Source organism: Colossoma macropomum, unplaced genomic scaffold (genome assembly GCF_904425465.1).
Source record: "Colossoma macropomum unplaced genomic scaffold, Colossoma_macropomum, whole genome shotgun sequence".
NCBI lineage: Eukaryota > Metazoa > Chordata > Actinopteri > Characiformes > Serrasalmidae > Colossoma > Colossoma macropomum.
In genome coordinates, this window is record NW_023494805.1 from 17,602,224 (window position 1) to 17,614,106 (window position 11,883).

Genomic DNA, 11,883 nt, shown 5'->3' on the forward strand with positions numbered 1-11,883 from the left:
GGCAGCCTATGAATTTCACATTTCAAATGGTTCTATCACTTTTTTGTTTTTTTTACAGCCCTACTTCAAACCCTGACACCGTGTTCTTAAGTTAAATTGTCTGAAAACACAGTAATGTGTCTCTCTCCATGCCGCTCCTGTCCTCCAGACTAAGCAGAGACTCTCCTGACTTTAATCCTGCTCCTCTCTATTTCCCTGTGGGTGACCACCCAGAGCGCACATTCTCAGCATGCTCTTTAAAACGCCCCCCAGCCTCGCAGGAAGCCAAATGCTCTCTATAGGGGCTCATTGGTGTGAATCACCTCTGGTACTAACCCTATAATTGGAGCACTCCAGAGCAATTTAGCCTGTGCAGATCTCCACTGCTGGAGATGAGGAGTTGTCCAGGAGAATTGCTACAATCTGATTATGTCTAGTGAAGATAGTCTGGTGCTGTGTTTTCTGTATTTTCTGATATGCTTATATCTCTCAGTGTGTCCCACCTTTAAAACTGAGGATATCATTGATGTGAATGAAATTGCTTTGCTTTCGTCAATTTTTGTTTTTGCATAATCGGAATGAGCCAGGATTGGAATTCTCAGAGTATTCACTCCTGACATGTAATTAAATGCATTCATTTTTAATTATGGCTTATCTGTTACAGTATCTGATGTAAATAACATAAAGGCCTGTTCACAACAAGTCTGATTTTTACAGACGACAAAAAATCACATCAAGTTTTTAAAACCAACCCAGGCGTAGTAATGCCGTCTTTTACATTGAGTCAGAAATTGACTTGTACTTGTAATACGCTACCCAAGATTAGGACTGCCCAGTTTACAGTGAGAGAAGAGAATGTTGGCAAAATACACTGGCCAATTATTGCACCTTCCCATGTTCTTAGAATGTTAAAAAAAAATCCATGCATTGTAGCTGTGAGCTGTGCATTCACATTTGTGTATGTGTTGGGCCTATTCAAAACAGTCTGTTTCATATTGGTGCATTCATTTAGCCTGCAAATTGTGAGCTATGGATAAAGAGCAAATACAAACAGCAAAAAACAGTTTTGTTGTCTTTATTGTCTGTTGCTATAAAAAGAAAGCCCTGGCTAATAAAAATCTTCCAAAAAATTTTTGGTTGTAAAGAAATCTGAACTGGCCACCTAAAAATCACACTTGATTTTTTTAAATTAAACACATACATCATCACCCCAGTGATTAAGTGTTTCTTACATGGTAGCATTGATCTTAATGCACCATATGAACATTGTTTGAGATGCTCTCTGATGGGTTCCCTGAACACTGTTGGTCTTCTTTATCAAATGAAGCGCAGCATAATCTTAATGCAGGGCTCTCATGCTCAGCATAGTGACTGTTTAAACGGAAAGCTATAATTTGTTGATTTGATTTTGTTTTTGTTAATGTAATACACCCTCGAGAAAACAGGCTGATCATTTGCATAGCAGAGACAACTTGACATATGAATGTCAATCAGTCAAAAATAGTATTCTAAAATAATAATATGCCAACTCTCTAGTTTTGAAACAGATAAATGTTGGGCCTAATTGAGAGTTAGAGACCTTTTGTGTGTCTGACTAGTGGTCACTCTCATTCTAAGCTCAGACTGAGAGCTGTTGAGACTGACTTCTCCACAGCATGGACTTAGCATGAGTGCAGTTTTGCTGCTGAAAGACCACTTCATTTTATTGATTAGCTTTGCCAGAGAGTGCAGCTGTTGCCCTCCATTGCTGCCAGAGCTCAGTTCAAAGGCTCAGAGGCCACAGCACTCTGTCATCTCCCACACCACATTAATCCCAAACTACTACCTTATCTCCCTCCTCTCACTCACTCTGTCTCCCTCCGCTCTCCATCTTTTTTTTTTCTTCCTTTTTTCCTTCTTTCCTTCCTTCCTCATCCTCCAGCTTACTCTGTTCCTTCCTTTTTGTTTTTAGTCTCACAGGGCCAGATGTGATCTCGAAACGAGAATGAGTTTTGTTGAACTTTTGATGCTCGGTTGCAGCTCTCTTCTCTTTTTTCTAATACCCTTACATCTATCCTTGTGTATCTATTCTCACCAATAAAGACATCAACAAATTAAAAAGTACTACCGGATACCATTTAAGTTGAAATTGCTTTATGCATTTGCACAGTCAGAATCAGCCAGAACTAACACACAAAAACAAGTTCCCACCCAGATTTAGCTCAAAATGTCTTATGATTGTCCCTGGACGTTCTCGTTACAAGATCACCTGTGGTCTCGCAAGACCATTTCCTTCTTTGTTTCTTTTCCTGTTACTCCTCCCTGTCTCCAACTTTGTTTCTTTTTTTTTTTGCCTTCTTTCTTTGCTTTTTCTTACCTTTTGTTGTTTTTTTCGTTTTTCCTTCTTTATTCTCTCTCTTTTCTTCTCTCTTTGTTTCTTTCTTGTGTTCTTTGTCTCATCAACTCTTTCTTTGCATTTCTTTGTCTCTTTCAGGGTGATTGAACAGCTGGGTGGGAAGCAGCTGGTGATGAACCACATGCATCATGAGGATCAACTGGTGCGCTACAATGCACTGTTGGCGGTGCAAAAGCTCATGGTGCATAACTGGTAGGTTATACTCTCTCTCGCTATCTCTCCCTCCTCAGGAGCTCACACAGTATCTGTATTTAGAGATTAACAGGTGAAACTGTAATGCAAGCCATGGTAGTGAACTGATTTTTAGAGGCTTATCCCATAAAAACTCATATAAATGTCTGGAAACACACCATGAATGTAACACAAGTGCAAGTCAGGCCACTAACCTCTCTTTTTTTTTTTTAATGTGGTTTTAAAAGCATATTTTTATTCACATGTTAAAACGCTGTTACATATACACTGAAATAGTTCTGTGAAAATGTGGAAAATCTTAGGATGGCAGAAGGCTGGGACTGTTGTGTGCTTCAGTGAATGCTCATGAGGCTGGACATTTAAGGATCTTTCTCTATTTGGTCAAAGCCAAAATAGGTACTGGAGAATTAGTCGGTTAGAGAGGCAGTAGATGTGGAAGTCATTGTCTTGGGACACTCATTTCATAAACAATCAGATGTCTATTGTTACTTAATAAATCCAGTGTTATTATTTAAAACATATCCGTGTCTAGACTGATATGTAAGATGGGCTTATGAAACACTGAGTAACTGATTTTTATTTATTTATTTTTTTTTTTATTGTCATCCTCTTCTATTCATAAGTAATTGAGAACATGCGAGCTGTATGAGTTGCTCTTGGAAATGTGCATTAATGCTGTGATCACAGGCTGAAAGCCCCTTGTCATTTCAGCTAGCTGGTCTTGGCTCACTGTGGATGGTTGTAATTGCTGCTCATTACGTAAATAACCTCCCTCGCTTGCCACGACCTGATCCCCCCCCCACCCCAGCCCGCGAAGCAAATGCAACACCAAATATTCATCAACATCAATTATTACATCCCTGCAGCTAGTAAAAGGGAAAACTAAAAATGAATCATTTTGCAAAGTCAATCTTTCACAAAAATAACATGTTAAAAAAACCTGCTCTGTAGCAGGTGGAATCTCCACCTCGCATAGTCACAGTAGTTATAGCTTGCAAATATTAATAGAAGGTCAAAAGTGGTAAATTGTTGCATTTGAGCACTGAGTTACTAAAGGTTGGTGTTTTAGTAAATGTTGAAAGAAACAGTTGGAACCTACTTTTTTGCCACAGCATGTTGCTTCTTTTAAATTAGTTTTTGCATGAGTTAATTTGCATGTCCTTTTCAGTTTACCAAGGTTTGATAGAGCAATAAAACAGTTATTGCTTGTGTTTTTTCACAAGTTAGGGAGGAAGATGTAATCTCACTTGCAAAACTGTGTATTTATCTTGAGTTTTGAGATACAGTGTTGTCTTAATTGAGATTCTTAGCAGTATTTTTTACTGATCTTTTTATGTCCAAATATCAGACTCAAATACAGTACTGTGCAAAAGTCAGAGACCACCCTTACATTTTTTTAATTTCCAGTCAAACTGGCAATTAAATACAAATAATTAATGCTTATAAAACAGATAGTTTCGATCCTAAAATCTAATTGGCTCTGTACTCCCTAAATGGTGTTTTAGCTATGGAAGTTAAGAAATTCTAGCCTTTACAGCCAAATAGTGCATCATTTCTCGAGTGTGGATGTGACCATGTCCCATATTTCTTAGCTATATTATGCACTGTTGGGGTGCAGAATCCAGTATTTAAATTCCTACATAGTACACTATGTAGGGAGCAGGGAGTCATTTGAGATTCAGCCCCAGCAGGAAAAAAAAGGGGCACCGCTGGATTGGTGCTAAATAAGACTTGCGATGATGATTTGGTGACAAAAAAGTACTTATAAAGTGAAAGTTTTTGCATTAAACAGTGCTTTGTTGTCATATGTTCATTGTTATATGACAAAAAGTTAAAGAAATCATGAAATTACTGCAATTTACAGCAACGGGCGACCGAACGTTCTCCTCATTCAGCGGTTCATGGTTGCTTGGCAACGATACCGTACTCTAAAGGGACGACATTTCTTGGCAGAATACTTGTTTATGTCGATTATGCTTTGCGTTGTGCCTAATAACACCCTTCCCTGTGAAAAATCCCTATAAAATCGCAGTTATGCACAGCCTCTCTTGGCTTATTGCTTTATTATAATCCACTTGCATAAGAAAGGGGAACGTCAAAGAAAAATAAGGGGAAAAAATTGAGTTTTCAAAACTGGAGTTCAAAAGGTTTTTCAAAGATGCAGAGATGGGACTACCATCCAAAAGTCCCACAGTCCGATTAACAGCATGTAAAGCTTTCATCTTTGAGAGAGAGGAGAGAATCAAGTTCCACTCTTGCTTCAGATCTGAAAAAAAAGTGTTTCTGTCCATCCTTCCACTTTGAGAAGACAACTCAACAATATGAACCTGAAAGGTCTGTAAGGATGTGTACCTGTCAGGAAGCCGTTACTGAGAAAAAGAAGAAAATTTCCTAATCAAACAAAGCTGCTGGTGTTCTCAGAACAATGGACTGACCACTCCAGAGTCCAGACCTTACAATCACTGAATGTCTTTGGGGTTACTTGAATTGTGAGAAGCAGAAAATGCAACCAACTTCTAAGACTGAACTTTGTAAGTATGGAAAAATATTCTTGCTGATTTCTTTGAAAAACTGAAAGCAAGTCTCGAAAAAATTGGAAGCTGTAATAAAGGCAAAGGGTGGACACTGACAAAAAGGGTTTTATAATTAGTTGTCAAGGCTTCTTTGTAGACAAGTCACATCTAGCTTGAGATGTGTTCTTTTCATTTGAAAAATCCAGTTAGCTGAGGTTATTGCTTAACAGTTTTTTGCTCCATTTTAATTACAGATCACCAGCTCACAGCTTACACACAGTCTAAAAGCACTGCTCAGTTTGTGTGAGGCCCTTGGTGGTGATAATTTTCTACAGTTCTGTTGTTAGTTGACCACCAATGAACATGAAACAAATTGCTCGTGCATTTTATTCTTCTGCGCAATCAAATTATCTGCTGTTATTGGTGTTCTTAGTAAAGCTGGACCTTTGAGTTCACCTGCTGTGTGCATACAGTCTCCGCTGAATTGTCAAGCTAATTAAATAGCAAGGTAAGTTGCTATTTTTAGCTTGTTGTCTTTCTGATGACTGATAGCAGAATGAACTAAGGTCAGTGGGGATGATGCTATTGGATGGGTACAAATGCTTTGTTCTGAAAAGGGTCCTTGGACACTGCTTTACCAAATTCATGAAGAATTTTTGTAGCATGGGGCATTTGTTGGAGATCAAGTTGATTGGATTCATACATTTTAAAATGTATGTTATGGTGGAGAACCATAAACACTTCTAAATATCAGTGCCTGGTTACGCAGCTAAACTAAACACATCATCTGTTTTTCTTTCATTTGAAAGCTAACTGGTATTGTGTCCTAGTTTTGCAGTGGTTTTTCATTTAAAGCTGTGAAAAAGTCAAATTCATGAATGCGTCAAGCAAAAAAAAGAGAGGGCTGCTAGGTTTTGACAGGTAGCTCAAGAAATTTTAATGTTAAGTCTTTGTCCACCCCTTCTTGAGCTTCTTAATAGTTACCCTTCTCCACTTTGTTCTTTGATTAAAAGCTACTTAGTCATTGAATATGTCTTAGATTTGAAGAGGCACCGTCTAAGGGGTCCTTCACATTTGTATGTTTAATTGAGGCCACATTAAGGAAGATCGCTGTTGAGAGAGAGATAATAGAAGGCGATTTGAGTTGTGGTTCACTGAATTTACATAGCAACCCGATAAAAGATGTTCTTGTGATTATTGTTGGTAGTTCATTACATGTTATGGAAATGCAGCTTATGCTTGTTCCTCAGACAGCATTCCCGAGGGCACAAACTTCATGATCTTTTTAAGTGATAGATGCCGTCGTTTTTGAAGTCTCAGTGGTAGTGTTAGTTTAATCAACTGTCCAGGGAGTTATTACTGAACTCACCAGTTGGTTCTGCCAAGATCAGGATGTTTGACCACACAATATCGGTGAGGGGTGGTTTAGGCAGACAGTGGTGCAGAACAGATGAAGAGATAATAAGGAAATTCTCTTTCTTAAAACTGATGTGACTTGAGTAAGTTTGAACATTAGCCGTAAGGCACTGAGGTATTTAAAGATGTGAATGTATGTATGGACCATCATTTGAATGACAACGCCTCCTACACTAACTCATGCCTACACATTTTCTATAGCTTTTAACAAACAAGTACATTATGTAAAAGAGAGCCACAGAAATGGAGCTTTTTTTTAATCAGTGTCTTGAACTTGTTATTCATTAGCCTTTATAACCATCGATGGATGTGCGTTGTTTTAGTTGTTGCTATGGATTCGAGCCTTCAACAGATGGTTGGTGCAGAAGCTGTTGAGGTGCTGTTTATACATAGCACAGATTGTCTGCGCTGAACACCGTGTGTTCCTTCAGTAGGATTGACACGTGTGTCTGGTGAGACCTTGTTAAATGACTTTTAATGAGGAATTAGTTACAGCAGTTTAAAGCAAATTGCACGACTTTCAGACGCCTCGGCTCATACAGTCCAGCAGACACACCTGCAGTCACACACACAGCTCCACTACAACACCTTCAGGATCTTCAGCTCTCACTCTGCGTGCGTGCACATTTGGTGCACACTCCTTTCTTTCATTTGTCCTTCTCTCCTTTTCATTCTCTCTGTTTCTTTCTGTTTTCTTTATCTTCCTCTCTTCATCTTCTGTCACCCTCCTCACCTCCCTCTTTTTCTTCACCTTCTGTTCCTCTCTTTCTCTCTCCTCTTTCTCTTCTCACTCTCTTGCTTTCTCTGCTCTCTTCTCTCTACCCTCTTTCTTTCTTTCTTTCAATTTGTCCTTCTCTTTCTCTCCTTTTCATTTTCTTTGTTTTCTTTATCTTCCTATCTTTATCTTCTCTCACCCACCCTCCCTTTCTTCTTCACCCTTTGTTCCTCTCTCTCTCTCTCTTCCCCTTGCTTTCTCTTTCCTCTTTCTCTTCTCACTCTTTCTCTCATATTCTCACTCTGCTCTGCTTCTCTACCCTTGTTTGTATTATATCTCTTTTCTCTTTATCTTTCTTTCACACTCCCCCTTTCTCATCTTTCTTGCTTTCTTTTCTTTCTTTTATTTGCCTTTCTCTTTTTCATTGTTTCTTTCTGTTTTCTCTATTTTCTTGTCTTTATCTTATCTCACCCTCTTTCTCCCCCTTTTTTCTTCAATTTGCACTCTGTTCCCCTCTCTTTCTCTTCTCCTCACTTTGTCTCTCCTTTCTCTTCTCATTCTTTCTCTATTCTCGTTTTCTCTGCTCTCTTCTCTCTACCCTCTTTCACTTTTTCTCTTTTCTTTGTCTCACACCTCCACTTTTTTCTCTTACTCTAGTCTATCTCTCTTTGTATCTCTCTCTCTCTCTCTCTCTCTCTCTCTCTCTCTCTCTCTCTCTCTCTCTCTCTCTCTCGTTTTTTCATCCTAAAACTGAAATTTGGTGCATAGACTGACAAAAATGTGAATACAGTAAAGGGAAAGAAAATGGCAATTTAAAGACTATGCAGTGCTATAATTTAACTCATTTGTTCCATTAACTAATGGAGTAAATCATTTTGCTTATTTATCCCATTAACTGATAAAACAAACAAACCAAATTATAGAGGAGTAGTCATTTTCCTCTTTATTGTATTGTTTTTATGGGTCCCTGCACCAAAATTGATTTACAGTGCAGGGCACAGGGAACGTGATTATCTGTTGTCTTTTTGGATGAAAAACAAGAATTAACAGTGGCAGGTGTGTACTGTATGTAATTGAAATGTCTTGGTAACTGAATCATTTGTTAAACTTCCCTTTTAGTTCCCTCAGAAAACAAACAACCTAAAGAAGCATTTGTAGAGGACTGAGCAAGGAGGCACGATTTCTGTCCGTTTGGAGATCGTACGCTTTTAGAGCTTTTTAAAGCTTTTAAACTAACAGAGGAGGCAGCTTCTCACAGTGAGACATCTGCATACATGAGTTAGCTCTGCATATTAAAGTAGCCTTTTTAGAAATTCAAAAGTGTTAAAGCTCTTTTTTTTTATAAAATCTTTTCATCTGAATGAGAGATTGTTCAGAAATGTGGGTTGAATCGAGTTACAATATGCAGTCTTGACAGTCATATGCAGGCCAGAGTAAGAGCCTCTCCTTAAGAGAGGCAGAGTAGTCTTTTGAAGTGATGCCATGATCAACCATCTGCTGCATTATGATCAGCTGTCATTGTATACAGAGGGCTTCCTTTTCCCTTCTCAACCTTTCAAAGTAGCTGGCCAAAAGCATGCAGCATCCCCTCACTATATGGCAGCTGAAAATACATATATGAGCACGTTACATGACGCTTCTACATTAAAACAAATATTACTTATTTCATAAGCGTCCTCTGCTCATCATTTTGGTACAGTAATGCAAAATAAACTCTCTTTAATGATGAAAAACAACAGTAAACAAAAAAGCATTGTTTTCAGTGCCCCTATCTTGTTTTGAGCCAAAACCACTTAAACACTAATTAGGTTGTATTTATGGCCTTTGAAACCTGCCCTTACATGTAACATTAAAACAAAGGTTTTGTGGTTGGTTGTTTTCAGGACTGGGTATTCAAATTCATTTTTATGGTACCGAATGACTTTAACAACACAGAGTATCAAAAACTCATTCAATTCCAAATTTTGGTACCTGACTAGCTGTCTTATCAGCATCAGTGTGCCAAGAAGTATGCTGCTGATAGGCTAATGAGTAAGTTACTAACATTAAGCAGTGTTGAAGGTTAGTGGTTGGGTACTGAAATTCAGTAGTTTTATGGTACTGACCAAATGGCTTTAATACCAAAGACAGTCTGAAATTCTGCCATTCCGTTACAAATTTCGGTACCTGAGTAGTCAGTCATATCAGTGTCAGTGAGCCAGCAAGCATGCTTGTTTCAAAATCTACACTGGTGATTGGCTAATGAGCAAGTTACTAACATCAAGCCCACTGTTGGACAAAAAACAAGTTCAAATACAAATAGCAGTGCCTAAGGCTGCAGAGGACAATCTGGCAGCACTAACCCAGCACTTTTTGATTGTGGCTGCCTATTATGAAAAATGTAATGTACAAGCTAACATTAATCTTGATGCTTTTTGTTAGTTTGTTAAAACACTGAAATTTACTAGTCAGTTTGAATATTTCTTACTGCTTCTTTGCTAAGCTACGAATTGATGTTCTGAAAGCTAGCAAAGTAAACTATCTGAGTGGAGTGAATTCACAACAGTAGCATTATTCATGAAAAGGTATGTGGTGATGATATTACATTATAGCTCTCACCTAGGCTATACATAGTGCTGTTTTAGTTGGTTTAGTGGGTTTTGTTATTTTTTGAAGTGCCTTTAGAAAGAGATTTGATTTTGATATGTTGAAAAAGAAGAATTCGTATATGAAAGAAGTCATTGGAGAGTATTGTTTAGGAATTGATATCGAAGTCTAGGTATCAATACTGATATAGGTATCCCAAAATTATTCAACAGTAACAGTATCTAGGTTCTTGGCCACACTGAGCGACAAATCCCTCTGACGATTGTTGAAAGTCTGGTCTCTATATGAATATAATGAGCCTGAAGGTTGTTTCATGTTTTGCAGGGAGTACCTGGGGAAACAGCTGCAGTCCACAGAGCAGGCCACCCCAGCTGTAGCTGCCAGAAGCTGAACAGTATGATTGCGTCAGTGGATGTTGTGTGAATGTCTATTACAGCTGCATTATGAATATGTGTTAAACTAAATGTTTGATGCTGTTAAGTTGATATACTGTATTTGTGTCCTTAAAATCCTTCGACAACTGGACTGCTTCCCAAGACTTAAAGCCCTGGTCATTAACTGCTCACACAGCACCATGGTTGCTTTAGAACTAGCTCTGAGTTACGATAAATGTATATATGTGTACATTTCAGCAGGTGATTGACATTCGTTTGTTGCAGAATCAACAACTAGCAGAAACTGCTCCTAGGGGCTTTACTTTCCTTGTGACTGTGCGTCTTCATGATGTGAACTAAGTCATTTCCAAAGTAAATGATATTCAGTGTTATTTATGTGTTGTGTGTAAAACAAATGATATGCATTCCAATAAAAGACTTTAATTTAACATGTCTATTTCAAGTGTTGCTACATATTCCTTAGATCTTACCGTGGACGTTCAATTAAATGGACATTAAAAAGACCGTCTTCCACTGAAAAACATCTAAGCATCAGCTCCCACACTGAAAGAACCTCTAAAAAACTTCTTCATTCATTTCTTTTGCAGAGTTTTTGTGCATTTAGGGCATGAGAGGAAGAAAGGATGAAATTGAAGTTATTTGCTCATGATCTCAGGGGTGGGCAGATAGATAGATTGGTCTGGGGCTGCTACGGTCTCTTTACAAATATTAGTTTTTGTATATTGTAATCCTTCAGTATCACCACTGCATGAATCATTTCTCTCAGGCTAGAAGCGCATGACCTTTGTTTCACATGTAAAGCCTAAAAAAAAAGAAAGTGAGGCTTCCCACACACCTTTGGGAATTCGGAAGCGGTGCAGAGAGATTGGGTTTGACTGAGTGCATGCTGCTGGAACACACTTGATGAATCCGCAGTGTGTGTTCCTGCCTGGCGCTCTGTCCTCGCACAGCGGTAAGAGAGAAGAGCGCACTGACATGTACTGACACACTGCGCCTGAGAGGCTCTTCACACGCGTGCTACGACTGCAGGTGGGATGGTGCTGCCTCTCCCTCACTATGCTGTGATATATTTAGTTTAAGGCTGCTTCACCACAGTGTTCGAGTAGTTGGTCATTACTAATTACTTCTCACAAACTGTAATGGACTATAATAATTACTTATTAAAAGCCTCAATTCCAAAAAGGTTGAGACAGTATATAAAAGCAGAATTAGTGATTTGTAAATCCACCTTGACCTGTATTTAAATAAAAGTTATGTTTTCCTTAAATGATCTTTATCACTGCATCCACAAACGCAAGTGAAGACTGTGCCATGTGCAGCGGAAGCCATGTGTAAACAACGTCTAGTGATGCCGCTGACTTCTCTGGTCTCGAGCTCATCTAAAATAGAATGATGCACAGTGGAAACGTGTATTGTGGTCTGACAAGTCAGCCTTTAAGGTTGATCTGAAAATGTGTTCTCCAGGCCAAAGAAGAAATGGACCCATTTAGATTGTTACCAGCATAAAGTTTAAAATCCAGGGTGGTGGTGCTAGAGTGTATTGGTGCCAATGGGATGGGTAACATCTCTGAAGGCAATATTAACACTACAAGATGTATACACATTTTGGAGCAACACAACATGTAGACAACAACTTTCAGGGATGTCCTGAAAGCCACTTTTTGCTCGTGTTTAAACAACACGGATGTGTAA

The 11,883-nt window shown here is 38.6% G+C and overlaps 1 protein-coding gene across 4 annotated transcripts in view; it reads left to right on the top strand.

The window, feature by feature from the left end:
• atp6v1h (ATPase H+ transporting V1 subunit H) overlaps positions 1-10,625 on the top strand; it is a 49,858-nt gene extending 39,233 nt beyond the window's left edge. For all 4 annotated transcript variants that reach the window (XM_036596286.1, XM_036596289.1, XM_036596287.1 and 1 more), the window contains 2 exons: positions 2,453-2,566; positions 10,121-10,625. In XM_036596286.1, coding sequence (XP_036452179.1) covers positions 2,453-2,566; positions 10,121-10,187 — 181 coding nt within the window. In that variant the 3' untranslated portion in view covers positions 10,188-10,625. The remainder of the gene's footprint in view (positions 1-2,452; positions 2,567-10,120) is intronic.
• The last annotated feature ends 1,258 nt before the right edge of the window (positions 10,626-11,883 follow it).